A 25,557-nucleotide genomic window follows, 5' to 3' on the forward strand; every position below is an offset into this window, starting at 1 on the left:
GAAGAGGGAAAGAAAGAGGCACATGATACCCAAGATGACGTCCATCTACAGTGTGGATTTGATATATGATTTTGAACAGTGTTGCGATGAAGAGAGCTGAAAGAAAGTGCTGCGAAGTAGAGATAGAATACCTCGTACGACACCTCTGCAGGTAGTAACTCCCATCAATATATATGCAATTTCTTCCTATAAATACGCATTGAACCGTCATCCATATCCCTCTCAAGTAAATTCCTCGCAATGCTTCTTTTACATATAGAGTATACATTTGAAAAGTGAAAGAAAAGTAAAACCATTCTCCCTATCTTATTCGTCATCGCTGTCTATGACAAAACCGCCCCGTACCCTCGGCCTCCGGGTCACCACTACGGGAGCATCGTCGCCCTCTTCCGCAGCGTTCACTGCCGACTGCTGCGCTTGTGAAGCATCTTCCATGTCAACATCGTCGTCGCCCTCTGCGTCAACATCATCCTCTTCCACGCTAAGTTTTCTCTTCTTTCTGCCACTGCCACTGCCATCGCCATCGCTTTCCTCAGCGGGGGTATCATCCCTACTAGTGTTCTCCTCCACTTCTTCATCGTCGTCAATCAGGCCTCCTAGTAATAAGTCGTCGTCATTACCTTCATCTTCACCATCACTGTCAATCTGTACTGTAGATTTGCGCTTTGTAGGCTTCTTCGCAACAGCAGGTTCTACGGCAGACTGCGCAGCCTTGGCAGCGCGAGCAGCAATCTCCCGTTCGCGAGCAAAGAACGCCTCGTCTTCTTCATCGTCGAACTCGTCGTCTCCCTCCTTGACGTATACGGCGGATTTGATTTTGCGTAACTTTTCGCGCTCTCGCTCGCGTCGCTTACGGGCCTTTTCTTCAAGCTCCTCATCGTCCAGCTCTAGGACCTGGCTATTCCTCCGCCTCCTCTTCTTTGTCTTTTTGGGTCTTACTGATTCGTCGATAGCTTTTCTCACTGTTGGGCCGCCAGGCTCAAACATAAATTCATCATCCGCGTCTTCGTCCTCGTCGTCGTCAAAATCAGCCTTCTTGCGAGGTGGTAGTTTTCTCTTTAGCTGATTCTCTGCCAGCTGTCCATCGTCAAACGTTGGAGGGCTGAATTCTGCCTGGTTGATATAATGTAATGTGTCTTTGAGCTCGTCGGCAGTGACATCTTCTGAGACTATCCAGAGAGACTCTGGCGTTTCTTCACTTGCAGGGCCAAGCAACTGAATTCCGCAAAGACTTAACAGAAGTCGTAGGTACGAGTTCTTGAATCTCGCGGCGCGTCTCGCATCGTTATCAACACGTACATCTAGGCATTGGTTAGCTTCAGAGGTATTTGTATACGATAAATCGGGCGTCTTACTGAAGGGAGTAGGTTTGCTCGGCTCCTTTGGAGCACTAGCATCTGTTGATTCTTCCAACGGAGTTTCAGTTGATGTCAAGACTTCTTCTGCCGCAGCCCACGACCGACGTTCACTCTCAGCCGCAGTGAGAATACTCTTCACCCAGTTGATATGATCCCCCTCGTTCTTGTCGAGCAGTGCGCCGACCACAATGGCAATTTGACGATCTCGCTCTTCTGTATACTTGAAGACAAGCTCGCCCCCAGGCTTCGCCTGTTTCTTAGAGGCAGTCTGCTTCTCATATCCGTATTCTAAGAAGAAAGCAGTGCTCTGCAGCTTGCTAAAGAGCATCTCAATTATGAGTTCTGGTCTCTGTTCAATTTTTTTGAAGCATTTACGAAGGATCTGCTTCACGAGCTCCTCCCAGTCTTTAAACATGCCTGAGCCCTTATCCAGAGCCTCAGGGCCTTTGATCATGTTGTATAATAGGTGTATTATGTCCACGCGGAAAAGCATCACACTCATCTCCTGTTTGAACGCAAGTCGGTAGAAGAATCGATGAACGCGTTTCAGCTGTGAGTCGTCCATATCCTGATAGAATCGCGTAAACTTGACAAACGTATCCACAACACCCTGCGGTGTAAAGCGAGCCGCGAAGCGTTGAAAATCAAACTTGCGCTCCTTCGAGGTGCGCTCCGCAGTTTCGTCATCATTGGCCGAGTCGTCATTCTCTTCGGCCAAGACGCCATCTTCTGTGCCCTGCTGCTGCTGATCTTTGTTCTTCTTTTGCCGTGTTCGTTTGCGAGAGCGAACCTGCATGTCCGCATTCTGCTTTGAGTATGCTTCTAAGATACGCAAAAAATGATGGACCAGCTCCGTAGCAGCATCCAGGTAGTAAAACCCTTGGTCCTTATACGTCCTAACTATGTTGGCGATGATATCATGCGTCGACTCTTCATAAAACAAACGGCTCAGAACATTCTCTGCAATTTCCTCATCGTCTTCTCTGCCGCTCTCGATCATTTCTTGGACAGTGAGCAGAATCTGCGTGAAGCACCTCATTACAGCCGCTAATTCATGCCAGTCCTTGTACTCGTATGCCTCGTTCATCGCCTTATTAAGAGTAATAAACATTTCTTGGTTTAAAACTCCGGCAACAAGGCTGAAGCTGGATACATCGTCATTACTCTTTCTAGAGTCCCTTTTCAATTTCTGCCGTGTCCGTTCAGCCTCGAGAAACCATGCCACGAGGTAAAAAAACTGCCTCCTGTGGTATTGCATGACATGCGAAGCCTCTCTGTCGATAGTTTTGCGAACATGCGAGAAGAGGGGATTGAAGCCCGAATCGAGAAATTCTTCGACAAATGAGCGGAGCTGTCCGGTTGCTCGCGCGTTAAGCTTCGCCGGCGGTCCCAGGTCCCTCTCATCTTTATTCTCTTTCTTTGTCCTACGAGGAGGCTTGAATACTTTGTTCTTATCCATCTTCAAGTTGCGCGCTGTGGTATCGGCGAGCGCATCTTGCCCAGAAAGCGAGGACATTTTGCCATCTTCACGCTTGACCCAAATCATCGTACCGAAGCGGTTGTGTCGGGTCGGGCCATTGCGGGTGTAAGCTTTGAGCATCGCCGACTCCTTATTCATCAGGGACGTAAGCTCATGCGCCTTGGCCTTGTGTGCTTGCTGCTCCGTCATAAAGAGCTTCTCTATATCAACTCTTTTGATGAGATGGTAGATAATCTCCATGACAGCCGTATCCTCCGTCCTGAAATCATCGCCCATGTTTGAAGCCAAGGTAAGCAAGAATAAGAATATGTCTTGGTATGAAAAAGCGTCGATGGTGGCCGACCGAGAAATTTGCGTCTCATCACCCTCGTATTGCACATTGGGAGGAGGCGCAATCATGGCCATGTTGCGCAGGAAGAAAAGCACCAATTTGATGATGCCTTGATCTCGTGCTGCTCTATCGCTGGCAGGGAGCGCCAACGACGGCAGAGCAGTCCTGACAGCAGCATGCAGGATCCGGGCCTCATCAAAATTGATCATGGCCATCTTGTATTGAACTTGTGCAAGCTCCAGCACGGGCATATGCCGATGGTGGTTGATTGTCATTCGCTCCTTGTCCCTCTCCATCGGCCACGTCAACGGGACCATGATCTCAAAGCACGCCAGTGCAATTCGAGACTTGTACTTGCTATCGGTGGCATTTTCAGGCCATGTTGCCAAGATCGGAAGCAAATCTCCCTCGATCAGGTTCGCTTCGTGAATACAGCGGGCAACGTCCATGCGGTTCGTTTTTTCGTCGTAGAAGCGAATCCATCGTTTGATATCGCGAAGGACCTCCAATGCGTCGTCTCCAAGGTGGTATCGGCCATCATCCTCCGTACTGGCGCCTCCGAGCTAGCATCATTCGTCAGTATAAATTGAAATGAGCATCTTCAGAGGGCACAAGTGCAGCTGCTCTTCAACCTACCGCCGCGACGAGGCTGCTGATGTGTGCCCGAACTTCTGGGTGGACAATGTCCGTTGTGCCGTCGGACAGCTCCATATCAGCAGTCTTGCGAGAAGCTGCTATGAATTTGAAAATGCATGGATCGGCGACAGCAGCAACATCGAGATCAATTCAATGCGCTTAACGCAGTGCCTCGAGCAAATCAATTATACAGGCCCCCAGAGCTTATAGAGCCCCTCCAGCACGCGTCTAGCTTGACGCGCTCCAGCGCAAAAGTAAACCAATTTACGCGGTCTGATAAGCGGATCATCATCGGCAGCCGATAAGCTGTCCTACCTGTAGCTCTACCTTTAGCTGCCTCTTCACTTAGCTCTTGCCGCAGCCGTGGACCAAGGGCCGAGGCCGAGGTTACCCGGGCTGCGGCTGTTCATAATAAGCGTCTACCTATATACCTCCTCTAGCCGCCCACGGCCTCACCGTTCTCATCTATTCTTCACAATCCAACATGGCCAGCTCAATTGTTCGAGGGAGGGCGCTGGGAGCTTTGCGCCAGGTGCGCTGCTTCAGCTCTACTCCAAGACAATATGCCGCCGACGTCAAGAGTCTCGGTGTCCTCGGCGCCGGCCAGATGGTAAGCAAGCTGCTCTCTTACATGTGAAAGACGAAGCTCTAACATGGCGTGCAGGGCCTGGGAATTGCTCTTGTTGCTGCGCAGAGGGCACAAGTTCCCGTGACCGTTGTTGACGCTTCTGAGCAAGCTTTGAACAAGGGAATTGCTTTTGCTGGTGCGTCGGAGCTCCTTTCGAGCTGTAAGCTGAGTGATGTCATTACTGACAAACATGATAACAGAGAAGCTGCTGGCCAAGGATGTGTCCAAGTCAAGAATCACTCAAGAGCAGGCCGACCAGGCCCGCGCGCTGCTCAAACCCAGCACCAACATTGAGGACTTCTCATCTGTCGACTTCATCATCGAGGCTGTGCCCGAGATCCCCAAGCTCAAGTTTGAGATCTTCAGCAAGTTGGCAAAGATTGCGCCTCCTCACGCCATCTTGGCCACAAACACCTCTTCAATCTCGATTACACGCATTGCTGCGGCCACTACCACTGACCCCAATGACACCTCGGCTTCATCCAGAGTCGTTTCTACCCACTTTATGAACCCTGTTCCGGTGCAAAAGGGCGTTGAGATCATCAGCGGCCTGCAAACCAGCAAGGAGACGCTCGATACAGCTGTTGAGTTCTGTAAGAAGATGGGCAAGGTCACCTCTGTCTCAGCTGATTCTCCTGGCTTCCTCGCAAACAGGATCCTCATGCCCTATATCAACGAGGCCATCATCTGCCTTGAGACAGGCGTTGGTGACAGAGACTCAATCGATGCCATCATGAAGAACGGAACAAATATCCCCATGGGGCCTCTGCAGCTTGCTGACTTTATCGGTCTTGATACCTGCCTGTCTATCATGAAGGTCCTCCACACAGAAACTGGAGACTCCAAGTACCGACCCAGCGTGTTGCTAGGAAAGATGGTAGATGCCGGCTGGATGGGGAAGAAGAGTGGAAAGGGATTCTACGATTACTGAAAGCTTTAAAAACTTAGATTTGAAGATGTGAGGGCATCAATAAGTAGTTAAAAAAAAAATAACTATAGTGCATAGTTTATAATTTGGAAATTGTTAAATAATTCAAATTTGAACAAGCTTGAAGATCATTTTCAAAGCCACAATTTGACTTGTGTTGAATACTTTGTAGTGATTGTTTGTGGAATAGTTCTTATTAGTTTCAAAAATTTAACCAGTTGTATATGGGCATTTGAATTGGGACATAGTAGTAAACATGTACATATCTTATCAAGTATACATCAAATTCATCATTCGATGTGCCATAGCTATATCTTGTCAACTTGACCAACTCAATCCTAATACTACGTGTATTTTCGTATACGTTTGTTTTTATTTGTATCTGTCTAGTCGCGGTATCCAAGCCTCAAATTGTACTTGGTTTGTCTTGGTTTATGATGTTTCTATAACTCATGTATGAGCACCAGTGTGCAATGTCCACATAAACACTTACTCATAGATCCTACTCTTTCTCACTTGACGTTCGTAGTCACGAGACTATTCAAGTGACCAGAATATATTACTACTATGTATGAAGCAAGGTTGAGCAGCCGTACCGGTCAGCAGTATGTAGGTGGACTACGAGGTGGGTTGACTTGCATATGCCGGCAGAAGTCTAGTGACTGTGACAACCGTGCATACTAAAATCTGATAATCTCTAGCAGGGCGCGTATCGACCGCCCTTCTGTGGAGAACGAACTGGCTTCTTTATATTGCTGACTTGCCGTGATTTATTGCTTATTTTAGAGAGACGTTATCCAGCGACCCAATTCTGTTATCCAGCCCTCCAGCTTAGGCGTGGGCTGTTGCCAGTATTACTGCTACTGCTGCTACTGCTGCTATTTTTATATATATACTATTCAGCAGTTTTGCACATATATCTTAATATATAGAATAGCTGCCTTATTACGCTACAGCTGGGGTGTTGGATAATGAGATTGGGGTGCTGAATAACGTCTCCCTTACATGTATTTTACCACGAGTCGCTCTTCGTGTCGTAAATGGGTTGCAGCCACTCTATTATAGCAGGTACCATTTCTGTCCTGGCTCATCAAAAGCACAACACTGGCGCCTTAGGTACTGTAGTAGCGTCTGTGCTCCCAGCGTTTCAGCGCTAGGCAACCTTGGAAGCCATCCGCGGGCTAATAATAGATTAAGATCGGGCTGGCGACATGTCTCACCAAGCCTTATGCTAACAATAACGGTCGATGGCGTGTAGATAATTTACAGCTTTGGTACTGCCGGTAACATTACGAAATACGAAGTACTTGCTGTTGATCACCAGAACCGTACGGCAGAGGTAGCAAGTAGTACACGTAGCGTAATGGCGCAGTCATTAGGCGACAGGCCGCTTAGAGACAAGGCGGCAATTACTTCGTTCTTTAGGTAAAGGTAGTTTTACCGATCAGACGGCAAACGTCTCACTCATGGTGCGAGATGGCAGCAATCTCAGCGCGTATCCGGCCAGAGACGCGGGAATTTCTCGAGGATGCAGCAAGACTAGAGCGGACTAGCCAACCGCCTCTGCTAGCATTAGGGAGGCAAGATAGGCCGGCGCTTTAATGCACGATGCAGCACTCACAGCGGCTGTGATTCTCGCTTCAGCCCTCGACATGATTAGAACTTTAGCCGTGTTCGAAGCCGCCATCGCAAATTTACAACTCGGATAGCGAAAAAGAAAGAGAAAGGGGGGAGCAATCAAGCAACGGACCGCGTCATATCGGCGGCATGTCACTCCGTGGTCGGTGCTACACTGCCCAGGATCGAAACCGTCCGAGTTCTGCTCTAGAAATTGAGGCTGAATTGGAGGATTGTCCTTCCTCCACCGTGACGCGGATGGCTTGATCACGACTCTCGGTAGGAGCTGGACGGAAATTAGATGGGCGGGCTCACACATTGTTGAGCATCCGAAATGAGCAGACAGACAGAGGCGCTCGTCCGTCGTTTGCCACATCCAAGAATTAGGTGTCCGAAGAGGCGACGTACACTTACCCCAACATTCAGCTTCTGCAGCCTAGATAGGACCGAGCTTTTCCTGAGAGGCCATGTCGATTTCCGGCTAATGTAAACCGGCATGGGCTCCGCACTTGCTGTACGGTAGCCAAGCTGCAGCAATGAATCTGCAAATTTTTACGCATCCTTATGCCACTCGGGGGGCAGATCTCCCGCCTGCTGAGGCGATGATTAAAGACCTGGCCTAGTCCAAGGGGAGCATGTGGCCAGCCCATGTGCTCACGATTGCTTGCAGCATGTTTGAGCAAGGCTCTGCCTGCCTGGTAGGAGCGCCCTCTTCCTACTGGAGTCCGCGCGGATTACCTAGAATCTTCATGGAAGGATCTGCTGATAGGTACTGTGGTATACATACCTAGTACCAAATCAGAAAGAAAACAGAGTAGCAATACTACCACTTTGTGCAGGGGACTAGGCACACGTTCTCTCACACCTTACTGACCTTGTGTGCCTGGTTGAAGCTTGTTCCCAAGTAGCTCCAAGCCGGCTGCCATAACACCACTGCTAACAGCAAGCTTGCGTGAATCCAAGTACAAGCTACTCTGCGCCCGCATGCCGTCCCATATCTAGACTTGGAGGCATCACATCAGCTGTCCATCCACAGTCTTCCTCACCACACCACCTGCTTGATTCAGCAGGTCCAGAACCAGCAGCAGTAGGCGCGAGAGGCCGCGACCATTGGCTGCTCGGGCAATCTTGGAGTAAAACCGAGAACGCTTCAGGGCCGCTGTCCGGCAGGCCACCCACAGTGCAGGAGAGGACAGAACTCCCAAAGACTCCATCAGGCTTTTCTTTTCTTCTCCCTAAAGCCCGGGTACCTTGCTTGCTCATCTCTCCAGTGTCCCAGCAGCGGCATCTCATGCAGCTCAACCAGTTGCAGTGGTTGCAGCGTTCCGCACGCGGTAGCATCTCGAAATGAAAGGCCCGGCTGCTCCATCCGCCTCTCTTCCGTAGCCTCTTCGGGCGGGAACTAGCACTGACTGAGGCAAAGGTCCGGGCCTCGATTGGAACAGAGCTCCCCGCTTTGTCGCGCACGAAGCTGGGTTCTGGCAGCAAGAGAGCGTCGCATGGGCGGCTGGACAGCGGCCGGGGCTGGCAAGGCGTCTGGCGCGGGGAAAAAGACAGCACCGCGAGGCTACGCGAGAGGTCCTGAAAATTTCACGCGGCCAGCCATGCGTGCCAAGGCACAAGGTACAGGTACAAAACAAGCCGGGTGCCTGGCTCAACGGCCCTTTGTCGTCTGGGTCTCGGGAGGAGTGTCGATATCTCGTCTGCTGCATCGTGCACCCTCCCCCGGCGCAGCCTTGCTCTCTTTCGTCGTGTTTTCTGGTCTTCTTCTTTCTTGCCTGGCCTGGCCTTGCTCTAGATCCCTTATCCGTCCTGATGGGCGGTGATAGCAGTTGAAAAGTGATTGATGAATGGTGCGATAACCTCAAGTATCATGCAGACAGCGCATTGCATTGCTCTGGTTGGAGCTGTACAGAGGCTGTCGTGATTGAAGTGGTAAAGCAGGGTCTAGTGCTGGTACAGAGTGCCTGCTTATATTAATAGGCTATTTCTGTCCTGGTACAGGTACGGCAGCGCCCTCGTGCCGCTCCTGCTAAGCTACCACCCCAGGCCCTGCTAGGTTGTATTCTTCCACCACGAACCTTCGGAGAATCGAGATAATACTTTATCATACCTTGTTAGGACGCGACAACCAAGGCAGCTTGCTCCATATATGCACACAGCCGTATGCACATGACGGAAAACCACGACCAAAGCTGGTTCTTTGCTGCATCCACTCCACTCTTATCTGTTCCTACTGTCGACTTGGGATCTGCAAGGACAGTGCCGACTGCCAGCCTCTACCTAGCATTGGGAAAGACCAAAAGAAAGAAGAAAGACGACGAGGGCGACAATGCCAGCTCGGCCGTTCTCAGCAGTCGCCTCCTGCCATGGGCCATCGGGCGATCCATTCGCTCTCTAGCTGCTTCACAACAGCGGCATCCAGGAACGCACCCGCACAGTCGTGCAACAGGTGGCCGGGGTGCTTTTTCCCATCTTCCAGACAGGGAGCAGAACCACCAAAGCTCCAGTTCTGAACCGCCAGACCCGCCGCGTCAAACACGATGACCCATGCCCAGCGAGCCAAGTGGCCCTGAGGCTTTCCCACTTCCGACATGGCGGCTGCTTGCGTCCGCGTGGTCGGCGGCCATCCGAGACCTGGGCACGAAATGCCATGTGGTCGGATCTTGCCTAATAGATACAACGTGCGTCTTTGTTCCGCCGAGCAGATGCTGCTCTGTAATATATGATGGCTTAATAGATGCGTCAACGATTGAGCAGGAGAGGCCTGCAAGCTTCGAGCGATCCTCGCCAGGGACTATGCGATATCTCGTCTTGGCTGTGCCGTGCCGTGTGCGACCTCTTTGCTGCTGCTGCTGCTGGCACACACAATCAGTAGTAGACAAAGGCACGAAGCGCGAAGCACGAAGCACGAAGACAAGAAGAGCTACTCCCAGTCATGCGCAGCTGTTTCAACAGGGGCAGCAGCAACGGCCTGACAGATTCGCGAGGGCCTATTGTCTGACCTGCAGCTCTCTCTACTCATATTCAGTACGATATGCTTGCTACTGCTTGGTAGCTGGCAACTCGGCTTACTAGCACCTTCGATCACTGCATCCCCCCGAATCCATTGCCCCACGCCGCCGTGCTTGTGGAATTCATGCTTATTCTAAAAGGCTCGATGTTTGAGTAAGTAGATTTTGTTTTTCACTTTCATGGTGTTTTATATTATGCTCTTTGTATGGTGGAGCGTCTCTTCCTTCTAGAATCTCACTCCTCTTTCCGTTGACAGCATAAGCCGCCCGGACCCAGAGATCCACTGCTGCTAGGGCATTCTTGAAACGACATGGCGTCTCCTCCTTTCATTACAAAATATCTGCGCGACATTGGAATGCCTAAAGCCTTAAATAGCAGATTTCACATACGCATTTGCGTATATAGTGCTTGTAAGCCTTGGGTTTGCGGGAACATGCTTGTTCCGATCATGGGCGTTTGCTGACGCTGATGTGGTTTTACTAGGAATAGGCAGTGAGTGGTTGGCTGAAGACTGGTAGTACTTGACATATGGCTGTTAGTACATGTCTGCCGAAACGGGATATACAAAGTAAAACAACGATTCAACAAGCCGTGGGCCTGCCAATTACCGAGGCCAACGACATTCTTGAGCCTTCTGTTTGCAACTACCCCTGAGGAAGCTAGAAATGTGAGTTTGTCAAGCCACCCCGGTTTGGGATGAAACATCAGGATACGGGCAGCAAGAGTGTTGCGGGTACTGCTGCTACGGATGTACTCTTCGAAATAGTACTGCTGCTGGCATGAACGTGCTGCTGCGACTAGACCTCCTAGTTGAGGCGACTAAGCTCCGTGCATTATCGCGCTGGTGTCTACACGGTTGACTAAATGCAGGCAGGTAACGCATGTACGAAATACACACACAAACGGCAATGTTACGCGGAATGAGCACTTTCGACGAGCCACATCTTGCGGCTTGAGCTGGCCCCACCAAGTATGGCCCGGCTGCACCGGCGCATAGCCATTCTCAGCCTATGTATTAGCACTTCCTACAAAGTATGGCCTGGATACTCGTACTTGCACATACAAGCCTCCATGAGCAAGGCTTGTGACTCTTAGATTGATGTCCGGGCGGTACTAGCGTTGCCCTGGAATTCTTCCGCTCACTAATTAACCCATGTCTAGATTAATATCCTGGCGATGCTCTTATAAAACGGCAAACCAACTGTGTTCCTCCAATGTCGGTGCCGATGCCCCTCCCCCTCGCCGTTGACCATTGTGGTCAGACCGAGGGATGCAGCTTTCGCGCTTCAGCCTGATCCACGATGAGAATCCAGCGAGAGCCCTGGCCGCAAATGCCGTCTGCTTTGCCTCCATCGTATGAGAGCCAACGAAGCATGTGCTAGGCATAACTCTGCTGCGAGAGGACTTCTAGCGCCATTACGCCACGCTCGGGAGGAGGTGTGGATACCTGAGCTGCATCGGTGCTGCAGTTTTCCCAAGCGTCATCCGCTTCACATGTTCTCCTAGCCCAATTGATTGACTGCATGAGCAAGCGAAACGAGGCTGGGCATATTAGTGCTGCTGCCACCCTCTTCCAGTTGCGGCAGAAGAACAATGACCAAGGACATCCGCCTTTACATTCTTTATAGCTGTTCTTTCTGATTGAACGCCAGAAGGTTACAGCTCCACTGCTACCTGATCCTCTGTAACTATTACCTGCATTCGAAATTGTGGCGGTCCCCCACTTACAAGGCCCTTGCGGATTCTTGTTGCTTGCTTGCCGCTGGCGACCCCCTGTCCTCGATGGCGGTCCCATGCTCACGGATATGCGCGCCCCCCGGGCGTCAACTCTGTGCGTTTCTTTGGCCCCTTGCCCGTTGTACATGCTCTCGACTACAATGGACTGTGGCCCGTTGAAGAGCTCGCTGGCTCAGTACCAAAACACGCCTTGAGCGACGGTCATGCGTTCGTCTGTGGAGTTGACTTAGAACAACGTGCTGCTACAGTACTTCCTGGGAGCATGGAATAGCTCAGCCGAGGTGCTGTCTGGAAGTCCGTTCCATTTAATCCATTGCTGCTGTTTGACTTTCACCTTTGTTATGAACCTTGTTAAACATGTAAAACTGCTGGCTAATGAAAAGGCCACTTCAGCTTATGCTTGCGCGCGGACGTATCTCGCTGTTGGCGTCGGCGGTCTAGATGGCATACTGCAATAGTCGAGCTGTTTAGATTCGTGCAGGCAAAGGACCGACCCGCGGTATCCTGATGGGTCTGGTTTTGCATACCCGAAGTAAGAATATGCATCGGATCACTGCATCGGCGCCTCTGGACACTCCCCCCCTTCTGGGCGGACACGCAAATTTCAGGATGCTCGTACCTACTCGGCTTGCTCTGCTGCTGCCCGCAGCAGAGCTTTTTGTTTGCATCGTCCATCACCCTTCTCAGCTGGATGGTTAAAATAACTGCCATAGCCAGTAAGTCGTTGCCACTCGATTTTCACTAAAATCATGACATTACTTTGTATTTAGCTACATGTACTTATACTAATAAGAGCACGAAGTAGTCGTAGTACTGTAGCAGTTCGACCAGGAAGCAGACAAGGGGCCGTTCTCAATTATACCCTTCCTGGTAGCGGGCCCTCTTTCCCGATCTTGGAACACGGAAGACTCCTGGTAGCTCAACCGACAACCACAAGGGTAATAGTGCATGCTCTGGAGCTGGCCCATTATTACAGTGCGGCTTTTCGAATCAAGAAGCTTCCAAGCTGCATATGTGCTTGTCCACCCCATCCTCCTTCATCAGGTACCAGGTACGGAGGCACCCCCCCACAGCTTCTTCTCCATCAACACTTGTGCCTAGCGGCAGCCTCCATTTTTGCCGTATTCTGTCCGGACAATTCTCTGACACCCCTCCCTACAGATATTACGAGTACCTACTCTGGTCTCTGACAAGATCTGGAGCTTACAGGCTTTGGGAAAAGTCGGCCACCCTACCAGCATCTGGAGAGGACCCAGCACCTCATACCTGTACGAGGCATATATGCGAGCTGATGATTCCAGGACCATCGATTACACCCATATCGATGTTTGACCCCACTAAAAGCGCCTGGTAGTATATGGTCCTCGAGCTCTCATGTCACCATACAAGTAGTATATCCCCAATCCTACCTCGTGGAACCTGGACTTAAGCCAGATGCTACCCCTTCAAATCAGTCTTGCGACCTGGGCTTGGATAGCCACTCATGTTCTAACTTTGCTTCGACAGGGGGGTTTGATCACTGGCTCTCTCGCTCTTGCAGGCGGCTAACTACCTACTTCTGTCCTGACTAACTCGGCCAAAGGGATACGTCCACTGTATTGCAGCCCTCCCGCTGGGCGACATCAAAGGCAGCCTCTTTTCGAAGAGTTCCCGCCCCCTCAATCCTGACCAGATCAAATCCGCACGACCTTTATTTCGTGCAGCTGCTCTTCAGCATAACTAAGCTTTACTCTTTGTGATAAGTCACTTGACGAGGTTGATCCCTTTCTAGTTTCTGGTTTTCAATATTCTCGAACAGGAGGAAAAAAGTCAAACAGTAACACCTACCACTATTGTCGGTTACCACGGAGTATCTATCAACAACTCGTAAGCTATTTACCTGTTTCGGAGCTTGGATCTATCAACAGCCTGCCGGCGGCTTTATCGACCCCGTATCGAGTTGATGTTGGCAGAGTTTTCAAATCTTTGTCGAAGAAGACGCCTGGGTGGCTCTACTGGCGCTTGTTTATCCGAAGTCCCAAACACATTTTCCAATGCTCGTCACTAGACCTTCAGACTCTGAACATAGCCACTGGTCCTTTGGCAAATACTTCCCTCCCTCTGGCAAAGTACCAACCAGTTCACGCATGTCAGACCCGTACGACGCCTCGACTTCAGCTCAGCCAGACTGGCAAGGGCAGTATCCCTATTTGCCGCAGCCCACCGGATCGGTCTATAATCAATCTTCAGAATCGAACCATGCCAGCTCGGGAGTATTCCAGCCACAGCCCGTGGTAGAGAACGGGAATCTTCGGCTGGAAGCCCAGACTGATAGACAACCGGCGCTGCCATCTGATTCACGCCATAATATTTATCGTGTAGGAGCAGAGGACACAACTTACCCTTCCCGAGCGGCAGAACCATCAGAGAGAAAGGATGAAGCGAGAGGCATGAAGACGGCTTCGCTTCTGCTAGATGATTCACTTACGCCTGGTAGAGATGCCACTAGACTCCCCGCGCCGTCGAACCATATCAACGCAGCAACGGCCATGCCCAAAGGTTTAGGCAACCCTTCAAATACATATGGACCAGATGATCAAACCATGGCAGTGCCGAATGACGATGCGGAAGATGCTTTACTTGATGAGGACATGGCGGAGGAAGAAACAGATTCACTACTGCAAACTACAGCAGAACGAGTGGCGGCCCGCCGGAAGATGAAGCGCTTTAGGTAGGATTCTGGGCACTGTTGGCGACGAATAAAGCACTAACATACCGGCAAAGACTTACCCATCAACAAACAAGATTCCTAACGAGCGAGTTCGCAAAGCAACCTCATCCTGATGCTGCGCATCGGGAACGACTGTCTAGAGAAATACCCGGATTGAGCCCTAGACAGGTGCAAGTGTGGTTTCAAAACAGGTAGGATACGCCCATAAATGCCTGAATTGTTCTGAGGCTTGTATGAGATCTAACAATTTTGTTCAGGCGTGCAAAGATTAAAAGGCTCAATGCCGATGATCGTGACCGAATGATTAAAATGAGGGCTGTTCCGGATGATTTTGATAACGTGCAGGCTTTGCACTCACCATACGGCGCGGTTCACGGAATGCCTCTGCCAATAGCGCAACCAGTTGATTTTTCGCACGCTCAGTATTCGAATAATTCGATAATGAGGCCTCTAATGGTGGATGTTCGGCGTGGTCAAGATGCACCAGAGCATATGTCACCAACCGGACTAACCCCATCGTTTGGCAGTATCGGATTTCATGCTCCGAATGCAGTGAATTCGTCTGGAGTAATGTCACCAATATCACCACACACGACTGACCGTTACCCTCCACACGGAAGTGCCGGACCCCGCGGATCTCTGGAAGCGCATCGTCATGCAATCAGGCCGCTTCAGGGCTTTCACGGTCGAGATTCATCAAGACCAAGGTCTGAGTCGTTACAATCGTATTATATGTATTCAGGTCCAAATGCACACTCTAATGCAGCTGATAGACCTCACATGGTCTATCAGTCAAATCAAGTAAACCAGACATCTGGCAACGCGGGAGGTGTTGATCGGAGTCCTTATACGAGTGAGTTGAGTTGGGGGTTGAGAAATTACTTGAGCTTTCGGACAAATACTTACTTATCAAGCTCAAGGCAGTAACAATGCACAACCATCGCCGACGGCATTAAGCTATCCGAGCTATCAACAGACGCCAGAGAATGGATCACGACTTCGAGCCGCCTCAGCCTCTTTGCCACTGAACACAACAGACCAATATCGACCGCTTCACTCTCCTCAGCCAAATGGCCATCGACCGACTGGACCTTCATCGCAATATGGAGCCTCTGCAACATATCAAACCAGCTACGGAGCTGCGCCTTCAACAGCTCCACTGACGCCTTCTCTGGTAGGTCCACTGTCACGAGCGTCGGGTGGCCAACCAAACGCAAGAAATTATCAAGATCCTACAGGAACAACTGAATTCTCTCAAACTGTGCCGAGCGGCGTGAATGGCCAAGATACTCGCACTGAAGCAAGAAGCATGTATACCAGTGGGGCAGCTGATTATGCAGATCACCAGCATCGAGGGTATGCAGCTCACAGAGGGGAAGCTTCACCCTTGGATAGGCCGAGACCTCCTTCACATCATAACACAAGGTGAAGTCGAAGTCAAACCTCCGTTTCCTCTATGAATTATAGAATGGCGAAGGAAATGAAGCCAAGTCTATACCGCAAAAACAATTTCAAAAATCACAATTGTGAAGTTACGTGGATGTCTACAACCAGAGGCAATAAGATGGGCAGATCGGTTTTGCGAAAGGGGAGCGATTATGATGCATTCGCATTTCATTGGGCTAGCGGCAGCATGGATGTGGTCAACTTTGCCCATCCCTATTTAACTTGATTCACTTTCTCCCCTGTCTTTATACCTCTTTTGTCCCTTTTGGAGTCGGACAGCAAATGATTTATGCTATGGGAATGTATCACGGACGAGCCAGGTAGGCTCGGCAGGTGCCGGGGAAAACGGCGAAGAAGCTATTTATTGGCTTTTGAGAAAGCCGGTTGTCTACGCACCGCCAAAGCGAAGTCGACTTGCACCAGGCACTACCCAACTACTAGCTTGGATTGTTGCAAAGACCAAAGCCACATCTTTTTTTTGCAAGAACGAGGCTGAGGTTTATATACGGAAAAAAAAAATCATACACATATAAAAGGAAAAAGAATTGACCAGAAGCGACACGACGGGATCATATACGGAAATTGAGAGAATTTGAGACACCGGATACCCTCTTAGAGTTGGCGAGAGCCGAACAACGCAATTTCCATTCTTTAACATCCGGCCTTATTTTTTTCTACTGCTCTTTGTTCCTCCTTTCTTTCTCTTCTTTTCTTTCCTCTCTTCCCATTTCTCTGTCCGGTTTCTTTCCTATTGTTTTCATTCTTTCTGTTCGTTTGTATAGATTACAAGGACATACCCTTTTCTCCCCCTTGCCTTGAGGGCTATGCTTTGGGACATTTTTGGACACGTTGAAGCGTGCAGGCAATTTTTTTTTCTACTTTTTCCTCTCTCTTCTTTTCTCTCAACTTCCTTTTTCCCATCTTTTATTCTTCTCTTTTCACCTTCTTTTCTTCTTCTTCATTCATCTGTGTATATGTATATATATATATATCTTTACTTTCTTGGGAGCCGGATGCTACCCGTCGCTGGGCGAGAATATAGCAATGAGACAATATATATAAGTCATTGCACTACCGACGTTTACTGCTATCGTAGATTTCGACTTTTGGCTCTGAAGAGTATGAAATATACACTATCTAGCTTAATTCTTTTTCCTTTCCACGTCGATGCGATTCCTATTTCAATCAATAATCATTGAACGGCGAGTCAACATCTGTGCTTTAGATATCCTGTGTCTTGGAAAATGACTAGAGTAAAGTTATACCTACGGCATCTGGGATACACATCTCACAAAAGTTTATGAATCTTTTTCTGAATAATAAGCCCACCTGAATGAATGACCTGAGTTAGTATACGATTTACAAAGTCCAGCCAATTCCCTTGTTTTCTATAAAACCATCGCAAAAATCAGTCAAGCCTAGATTTTCCGCCTGCAGCCTAGTGGTTGACAGATGTTTTGAAAACAAAACTCCCAGAAAACAGCATCAAAGCAGATAGGTTTACCAGATGTAAAGGTGTCATCATAATGGAGGAGTGGTGTATAAAATTGAATAAGGGTGCTGGTAAACTTAAGTCTATCCATGCCAGAAAAGCTTACCTTGATTATTTTAGTATGGGTATTCAAGGCACAGCAATACAGAGGGCACTGCCGCTCGATTCATGAATGTGTGTGTGTGCGTGAAGAGAGTGTATCGCATCCATTTGGCGAGTCACAGAAAAATCGATCGAGAATGGCTACATATTCACACGCACATATGCAAACGCAGGCAAGAGACGCATTGTGGCCATTCCTTTTCCTCGTCTTTATCTTCTTTCCTCCAATTGATTGTTCTTCAATCATACGGTAGTTTTGAGAGTAATATGTCACTTGCATCAGGTCATCATCGCATCATGGTAGCCACACAGACGGGGCCCTCGTGATGATGGTTTTAGGCAAGGTTGCTGTAAAAAAGTGCATTCTGGACCAGGCATCGAAGTATCGTCGGGCAGCATCGTATTTGTCGCTGAGTGATCAGAACAGGGCCGTCGGCGTGTTTTGCTATCGATTGCTGGTCGTTTTGTTGAAGAAAGGGAAAAAAAAAAGAGAGAAAAAGATCAGGAGGGGGACGTGCAGTTTTGGTTTTGCAGCCTTGCCGAGAATCTCGTCGGCCCCGCATGTCATGTGACTTTTCCTGTGATGCAAATGGAACTTTTACGGATACGGCAGGAATTGATTTTAGCGCATACGGCGGTTGCGGTGTGTAATATGGCGGTGCTAAAAAGCTCTACATCGGTATGCGATACGACTCGATACGAGGGGGTGTCTCGCAGTGCCTGAAGATGAGGTAGAAGAAGAACGGAAATACTTTGTGTAGACAAAGGCAGGCTGGACATGGAAACACATGAAGAGATCCGGAAAGCCAGAGTGGGAAAGGCACCTACGCATCAGCTATAGAAGCACGTTTTTTCTCCAGGATTTAGCAGGTTCCCACTTACTCGCTCGGTTTACATAAGCGTATAATCGTCGAGAAACAAGACACCGTTTGCGAAGCTGAGGCTGGTGATTCAACTGTTTTGGCGAAAAAAGGCCGGGGCGGAGCGGGACTTGCGGTGGCAACGGTGAGTTTTCACTCGCTGGACGACAACTAAGACATGCATACAGGGCACATGCCGTCGAAGGCCTGTTGCCCACATAGAGAGGATAGACTACAAAGTACTAAGACCAATAGTAGCAATTGTAGTAATACTGCGGCACAAAAAGGAAAACAAGCACGAATGCACCAGCAACAAAGAGCAGCACATGCATTGCGTTGTCGCGTCTCTTCGAATCAAAAAAGATACACCGACCGTGGTCACTGATTTGACAGAACGCCAGAGCATTTAAGCGCCAGGTTGGTCTGCTTGTCACGCCCCCCAGCGTTTCCGTTCCTTACGACGGCACCAGGCCCTCGGCAACACGCGCTCCCCCAAACGGGCCCGCCGCTTCAAGGGAACCAACCCGCTGGAGCTTAGCGCCAGCCCTTCTGTGCTCGCCGAAAGCTTCAGTGCTGACAGCCGCTAGTGAGCCTTTTAGCCAAGAAAGGCAGCCCTTGCAAGCCAGCGCTTGTGTTTGGCCTGCGCTGGCCTGCGCTGTGCCGCCCGCCCTGCGCTCTCGCTGCTACTGCCTCGTCTTTCAGGCTCGGAGATTCCCTTTTGCCTTCTCCATCCAACTCCACCTTTTGCTTCATCATCTCCCAGCCCGCAAACGCTTCAATCATCGCCAGCGTCGCCTGCAATCGCCCTCCCTACCAGCCCGCCGAATCGACGAATCGACCATCGCAGCGACTCGATTTTGTGCGTGCCGTCCGCTCTCTCTCGTCCGCCTCGCGCCGCGGCGAATTTCCGCCAGCGATCCACCGTCTCTCGCCCCCTACCGATTACGGCAGTGAAAAACCCTGAAGGCGCCGGCTGCTCCTCTTCTTTCGCCGACACGGGACCTGTTTCTTTGCGCAGGCATCGCCGTATCCCATCGCCAGAGCACGAGGGATCAAGTCCAGACACTCCGTCAAGTGTATACGAGTGTATGACGCCGTCCGCCTGAACCAAGGCCCTTTCCCCGTAGCGCAGCGACTTCTCGGCCGTTGGCCTGGCGCGACACGCCACTTCTGCTTCTCGCGAGGAGACTTCGTTCATGATGTCGTTCCATCCCCAGACTCCCCAAAGCCCCTCGCAATTCTCGCCCGCCACGTCGTCGGATCCCTCTCTCGGCTCATCCGGCTCTGCGGCTGCTGCAGGAACAGGAACGACGACTTTGCCGACTCCCGCACACAGCGTCAACGGCTCCTCCCAGCTGGACTCCATGATGCTCGACGATTCGCCGCACAAGCGGAAGCGGCCTCTCGAAGATGTAGGCGACGACCGCGAGCTGAAAAAGGCTCACGTGGACGACTACAAGCTCGCCATTGAAGACCTGCACCGAGATGTTGGCCATAAATATCTCCTTCTTCAATCTCGTAAGACTCCCTCCGCTGCCCTCGTCTCGCTCCTCCGCCCCTGGAAGACGGGATCTCGACAGTTGCTGGGACGTTTTTGTTGTTCTGAGATCTTTGCTTTGTTGACACTGCTATCATTTAGCGCATCCCGAGTCTTTTCCTAGGACATCGGAAGATCTTTATGAGATGTACGACTTGGTCGATCTGGCCACCGAAGTCGCCAGAGAAAAGCCAAACGGCGAGAAGAACGCGCTCCGTAAGACGTACAAGGGTCACATCAAGCGCCTGGGCGTCACTGGACACTTTGATGTTGCAAAGAAGAACGACGACGCACCCTCAGACTTTTTATCCATGCTGCAGGTTCCCGACCATGAATGGAACGTCCATCAAGTCAAGGGTCGATTTCTTATGGATGGCTTATCAGACGTAACCAAATCGACCTTGGGTCGCGCGATGACTATGGCTAAGGGCCAGGTGCCGAAATCCTTTTGGGACTCGTCAGTGTTGGGGGATATTGGCCCATCTAATGGTGATAGTTCCAAGGCACCGTCCGCGAAACCTACGGCGCCTAACACGCCCCTGATATCCATGTCTGGGGCGGCCGCCATGGGCAGGCCCAAGTCTCAACTGTTACCCGGCCAAAATCCCGCACGACCTCAGCGGAGCGTCAAGAAGCGGTCATACGGCGATAGCAGCTATGAAGGATATGGTGAAGGCTTTCCCGACGACGACACTGGCCTAGAAACAGGCTACTCTACGGGGGAAGGTGAAGGAGGCCAGAAGCGCCGCAAGAAGGCAAGCTAAATCTTGAATTTCGATGCTGCCAGTAAGTTCTAACATCGTGCAGAGCTCAGGAAATACGCCACCCTACCCGAGCGCTATGCGCCAATCAAGCTATGGTCCTGGAATGGTTGGAGTATGACAGCTGTAACCATTATGATCTGGTTTGCCTTTCAACAGCGGTCACCGACGGAGAACTGCAGAGAGCTGAAAACAATGCTCTCGAAGAACCTCGACAGCTTTGTTTTTTTGTCATTGGTTTATGGTCCATGATAATTCTTTACATGATTTTGGCAGGACAAAAAAAGGGGAAAGTTGCGGATAACAACGATTTGATAACTTTTTAAAGCTCTATACCACGATACAGGGAAGCTCGGCACTCACGAAAGATCAGAGATGGGCCGATTTGCCCTCTTGTTCTTCGCCATTCATACCTTACAATTCTGTTTTGCATCCTTGACAAAGAGGAATCATTGATTCTCCATTTTGCGTTTTTTGTTTAGCATGGCGTTTGGGAGAGGCAAAGGGATATATATATAGTTTTTTTTTCCCCCGACGAGCAGAAAAGTTACCCTTTATTCGACTTCAGGGCAAATATTCTATCTCGTCGATGTTTTTCTGTTTTCGGGTTGTTTTTTTCCCCTCTCTGGCTCTCTGCTTATTCATTGTTTTTTTTTTTTACTCACTCGTATATTCCGTTTCAGCAGACCATCAAAAAAGCGGCGGTTGGAAAGCTTGAATCAAGAAACGTCAAAAAAAAAGGTTCGGGATCACGGGGGTAAACGAAGAAAGGAAGGAGGGAGGTCATTGAGGAGAGAGAGAGAGCAGTGGAACTTGAATGCCGAGAAGAATAAGCCACAACTTAACGAAATGGGAAATCGAGCGAAAAGAAACGATTTGGACGGCTACACGAAACGAGGGCAAAGGTTATTCTTGGGCATTCATGAGGAGTTCCCCTGTTGTTGTTTTTGTTGTTGATTTGTTTTGAACAAAGTGCAGCTCTGCCTTAGCAGAGGGAAAGGCGAAAGGCACAGGGAAAGGCGGGTGACACGGGGGGTTTCTGGTCTTAATATGGCCCCTTTCGAAAAGAAAGGGAGCCTTTAAAGCTCATTTGTGTTTTTTTTTGTGCTTTTTACACACAGATACCAGTAGATGAAACAATAAGAAAGCTGGGTCTCCAGCATATTATTGGCAATACTTGAGCTGCGTTCTTGATTTCTCAAGTATCGAACTGGGTAAAAAAAAAAAAAACCACTATAATTAATCACTGAGAGGGCTGGGGGGGCTTTGACGCGATACGATAGCGAGCGCTGATCGGCATAAGAAATGAAAATGACATCATTCACATTCAAACGTCATCCCAATCACATTTTGCAAAAGTGCATGTACTGTTAATTATCCCTCGCTGTAGAATATCGTACACTGCTTCAGATATCTCTCAAAGAGCCCGAGACCAAAAACAATAGGAAACAGAAAAAGAAAAAGGGGTGAAAACACGGTGACAAGTTATATGATAGAGAAGAGAAGTCAATACGGTCATCAGTCGTGCTATTATACATGAGAACCGCTAAGTCACACACCATTCCATCGACAAAGGACAACTTCGCAAAATGATAGACCGCCCAAACAAAGAATAGAATGAGAGTGAGAAAAAAAAAGATGAGCCGAAACATAACTCGAAATGTACGTTAGCTTGAAGCATATATACCAATCTTGCAATCATTAGATGTGTTCCAAATCCGTATTCTTCCAGCCTTGATCAAAGTCGAGCTTATTACATCTGCCGTCTTGGATCAATAACCCCAGTGTTTTCGAGGTTGCCAAAGTTGCCATTCTCGACCGTGGGATACGCCCCTCCACTCATTTCAACCCAGTTCCAGTCCAGGCCCATGGTCATGGAATAGAGATCTGGCGGGAGCAGAGGCTGCTGGAAAGTGCCACCACCAGGCAGTGGTGGCGATTGAATGTCACTATTCAATCCGGCCAAATCACCAAAAGTATCAAAATCCATATCCCCGCCCATCTGGAGATCTTGGCCCCATTGCATCGAGTCAGCTAATGGAGATAGCCCCGACGGCGTCTTATTCACTGCATTCTGGAAGGATGCCCGCGCCGCGACAAACTCAGGCGACAGGGTGTCATGGACAGGCGCCTGGGGCGTTGTTGCTGCCGTCGTGGAGTTTGACTTTGGCGTATCCTGTGCGGAAGAAGAGCCCGGTGTTGAAGTTTTAGCCGAGGCTGCAGCTGCCGTGGCACCAGGCGGCAAAGATTGATTGCGACCTTCAGTGCCTGGAGTATCTGCTGCCTTTCGTTTTCGGCGCGAAGATTGCTCCCTGTCGGCCTTTTCGATGACGCTTTGTGCGATACGGCAAAATTCAGAGCACACGCCCAACATTCTGTGCACTCCTCCTTGCTCTGCCTCTTGGCCAAGCATAGAGAGGAACGCGACGACAAGGTTCATTTGTTTAACGTCTGATTTCGCGCGCGGATCGAGAGGGTTCTGTAGGATATTTCCAAAAAGGGTTACCAGTGCTGAAACTGGGAAGTAAAGAACCAGCCTATATAGTATGGTTAGCTTCTCTTTGCTTGGGATTTTCGAACATCTCTCAGACTTACCAGACACATGAGAAATCGCCTTGGGGAACATATTTGAGCAAAGAGATGGATGCTCGCGCTGCTGCTGTCGTAAGCATAGCAGAAGAGAATATCCTCGGATTCAACGGTCGCACATTCTGGCCTGAGATGGCATAGTTGGCCAGCCGGCTTGTCCAAAAGCCATGGTGTACGGACATACGATGGATCGTGGTCAGACAATTATAGTAGGTAAAGTGCACCATGACGATATGGAGAATGAGCGGTGTATGCGAGGCCCTAATTTCATGCTCAGGACGAAAGTCGATGGGAATCCTGTCCTTCCACTCCTCCAATTGCTGGTCTAATTCTCCAATCGTAGCGAGAAGCTCGCCGTCGGATTGCTTTGCCGCCTTGGCTGAGTACAGTCTCCTGTACACGTTGCTTTCAATAACGGCAAACTCGCACATGACTCGGAACAAGTTCATTTTGCCCTTTCCATCAGCCAAAGGAATATTGCCAATGTTATCTTCCGGATCTGCGTCGGGGAGCTCAACGTTCATATCATCGTCATCCTGTGCGGGAGGGCGACCTGCTCTAAGACAGAGGTCTTTATCTAGCATGTAGGCAATCCAGAACACTCGCTTGCGCTGCTCAATTTCGATCGGATTGAGGTTGAATCCCGTTCCTTTCTTGTGGAGGCCAATGCTATGCGCAAGTCGAATAGAGACAGATATCAAGAGGAAGGCTGGCTGAGGGTTGGGAGTTCCCTGCATGAAGAGCGCCATCCCCAGTAGAGCCTGAACACTCAGCAAATCTGTGTTGCGCATAGCAAGTTCGGAAAAGACGCCCATGGCGTTTTTCAAATAACCCCATGCTTTTTCATCCTCCTCTTGCGGAACTAGGTTACTCATGACACGCAGGCGATGAGCGATGGCCAAAGCACAGTTGAGACTTGCCCACCAACCGGACCCCTGGTATGGGTCATCAGAATATTGACGCTCGACTAAGTGCATGAAAGTTGGCTGATGGAAGAGTGGGAACATGCAGTTGAAATTTTCGAAGAAGTCTTTGAGTAGAGACATTGCTTCGGGCTTGGATGGTAGAGGCCGGAAGACGGGTCGCTTGAAGAGGTCCCCGAATATCTCAGGCTTCCAATTAGTCCATTTATGGTCGTCTTCCGACACTTCAGATATCATATTCTGGAAGGAGTTGTCGCCGGTCTTATGATTGATCCACTGGACGCCCTTTGGTGAGAAAATGGAGAATCCGGACGAAGAGCCTGCGTCATGTTAATCAACATGGACATCGTATGTCTACATATAGCCTTACCAATATATCTCGTCTCGCCAGATTGATTAGTCACCAAAGAGCACATCATCTCAGACAAGGCCTCAACCTCCTCCTCTCCTTGGGCGCTTGCTGGCGTGGCGCCTAGGTTACTTTTGTCCTCCTGTCTCTTTTCTTTGTCTTTCTGTAGACCTGGCGATGTCACGGAGCTTCTTGGAGATGCTGTGGCCTCACTTTCTGACGCAAGATGCGAAGGTGAAGAAGGCCCCGAGCTGTGAGCAACACCTCCCTGCTGTACCTTTTCGGTAAGTCTCTTTTCGAGTTCGGCAAGATCATCATCTTCATTCTCGAGAATGCCTAAGGGGGGGGGGTATAAATGTTAACATCCATGATCACCGAAAAGAAGCGAGAAAAGCGTACCAGCCAATCGGAGAAGCTTTTCCATACGACCCAGGCGGTTCTCCAACGCCTCAATGTACTTGGCACTATGGTAAATGTGAGCATCACACACAATAATGGAGATATTAGATTAAGCGTACCCTTTTGGCGGCGTCCTCTTCTTCTCAATTTGGGTAAAGACACATTCGGTCTTGTAGTTGGTGCAGTGTGTGCATGACGGAAGTTTGCCGTCACACTTGATCTTCTTTCTCCTGCACTGGTCACAGGCCTAGTAAAGAGTCACAAAGATATTAGATCAACATCTCAGGCTAGATCCGGGGGAGGGTGGAAAGCCAGCGTAACACAGATATCAAGCATCTCTCCGGCAGGCATATAGAAAGACTTACTCTAGCAATCCTCCTCCTCTTGGCATCAAGACTGTCGTCCAGCAGCATGCTAGAGTCCGGAAACAACTGGGCCGCCATGTCCGGTGTCAGCTGCGGCAGGCCATCGGCCAGGTACGAGCCAAAGATCTGGGGCGGCTGGTTTGTAAGCTGCGGCGCCACCAACGGCGGCATCTGGAACATCCCCATGCGATCCATGGTGGTGATGGATGAGAAGCGCTGGCTCTCGTGTTCGTAGTTGGAGAGTATCTGGTTCGTCGACGTCTTAATAGCTGTGTATTGCCGTTCTGCGGTGGC

At 49.8% G+C, this 25,557-nt stretch overlaps 6 protein-coding genes across 6 annotated transcripts; 3 read left to right on the forward strand and 3 right to left on the reverse strand.

Annotated features, from left to right (window-relative positions):
• Positions 1–306: 306 nt before the first annotated feature.
• TGAM01_v207017 (replication fork protection complex subunit Tof1/Swi1) lies at positions 307–3,880 on the reverse strand (the record flags this gene model as incomplete). Its single annotated transcript, XM_024549999.1, has 4 exons — positions 307–650; positions 855–1,301; positions 1,356–3,732; positions 3,806–3,880. The coding sequence occupies 4 exons, from the start codon at positions 3,878–3,880 to the stop codon at positions 307–309; spliced, it is 3,243 nt and encodes a 1,080-aa protein (XP_024405235.1).
• A 409-nt stretch (positions 3,881–4,289) lies between these two features.
• Positions 4,290–5,364, forward strand: TGAM01_v207018 (3-hydroxybutyryl-CoA dehydrogenase; the record flags this gene model as incomplete). The annotated part of the gene is made up of 3 exons (XM_018804232.1): positions 4,290–4,415; positions 4,470–4,569; positions 4,634–5,364. The coding sequence occupies 3 exons, from the start codon at positions 4,290–4,292 to the stop codon at positions 5,362–5,364; spliced, it is 957 nt and encodes a 318-aa protein (XP_018662661.1).
• Positions 5,365–9,328: 3,964 nt separating this feature from the next.
• On the reverse strand, positions 9,329–9,574 carry TGAM01_v207019 (hypothetical protein; the record flags this gene model as incomplete). Its single annotated transcript, XM_018804231.1, has 1 exon — positions 9,329–9,574. One exon carries the CDS (start codon positions 9,572–9,574, stop codon positions 9,329–9,331), a length of 246 nt encoding a protein of 81 aa, XP_018662660.1.
• Positions 9,575–13,763: 4,189 nt separating this feature from the next.
• On the forward strand, positions 13,764–15,900 carry TGAM01_v207020 (homeobox domain-containing protein; the record flags this gene model as incomplete). Its single annotated transcript, XM_024550000.1, has 6 exons — positions 13,764–14,440; positions 14,494–14,631; positions 14,698–14,862; positions 15,214–15,293; positions 15,355–15,614; positions 15,769–15,900. 6 exons carry the CDS (start codon positions 13,764–13,766, stop codon positions 15,898–15,900), a joined length of 1,452 nt encoding a protein of 483 aa, XP_024405236.1.
• Positions 15,901–19,539: 3,639 nt separating this feature from the next.
• On the forward strand, positions 19,540–20,641 carry TGAM01_v207021 (hypothetical protein; the record flags this gene model as incomplete). The annotated part of the gene is made up of 2 exons (XM_018804229.1): positions 19,540–19,858; positions 19,980–20,641. 2 exons carry the CDS (start codon positions 19,540–19,542, stop codon positions 20,639–20,641), a joined length of 981 nt encoding a protein of 326 aa, XP_018662658.1.
• A 1,750-nt stretch (positions 20,642–22,391) lies between these two features.
• TGAM01_v207022 (fungal specific transcription factor domain-containing protein) lies at positions 22,392–25,458 on the reverse strand (the record flags this gene model as incomplete). Its single annotated transcript, XM_018804228.2, has 6 exons — positions 22,392–23,175; positions 23,234–24,470; positions 24,521–24,835; positions 24,899–24,963; positions 25,018–25,145; positions 25,264–25,458. The coding sequence occupies 6 exons, from the start codon at positions 25,456–25,458 to the stop codon at positions 22,392–22,394; spliced, it is 2,724 nt and encodes a 907-aa protein (XP_018662657.2).
• Between the last annotated feature and the right edge of the window lie 99 nt (positions 25,459–25,557).

This window comes from Trichoderma gamsii (assembly GCF_001481775.2).
Source record: "Trichoderma gamsii strain T6085 chromosome Unknown Scaffold_25.2, whole genome shotgun sequence".
NCBI classification, from domain to species: Eukaryota; Fungi; Ascomycota; class Sordariomycetes; order Hypocreales; family Hypocreaceae; genus Trichoderma; species Trichoderma gamsii.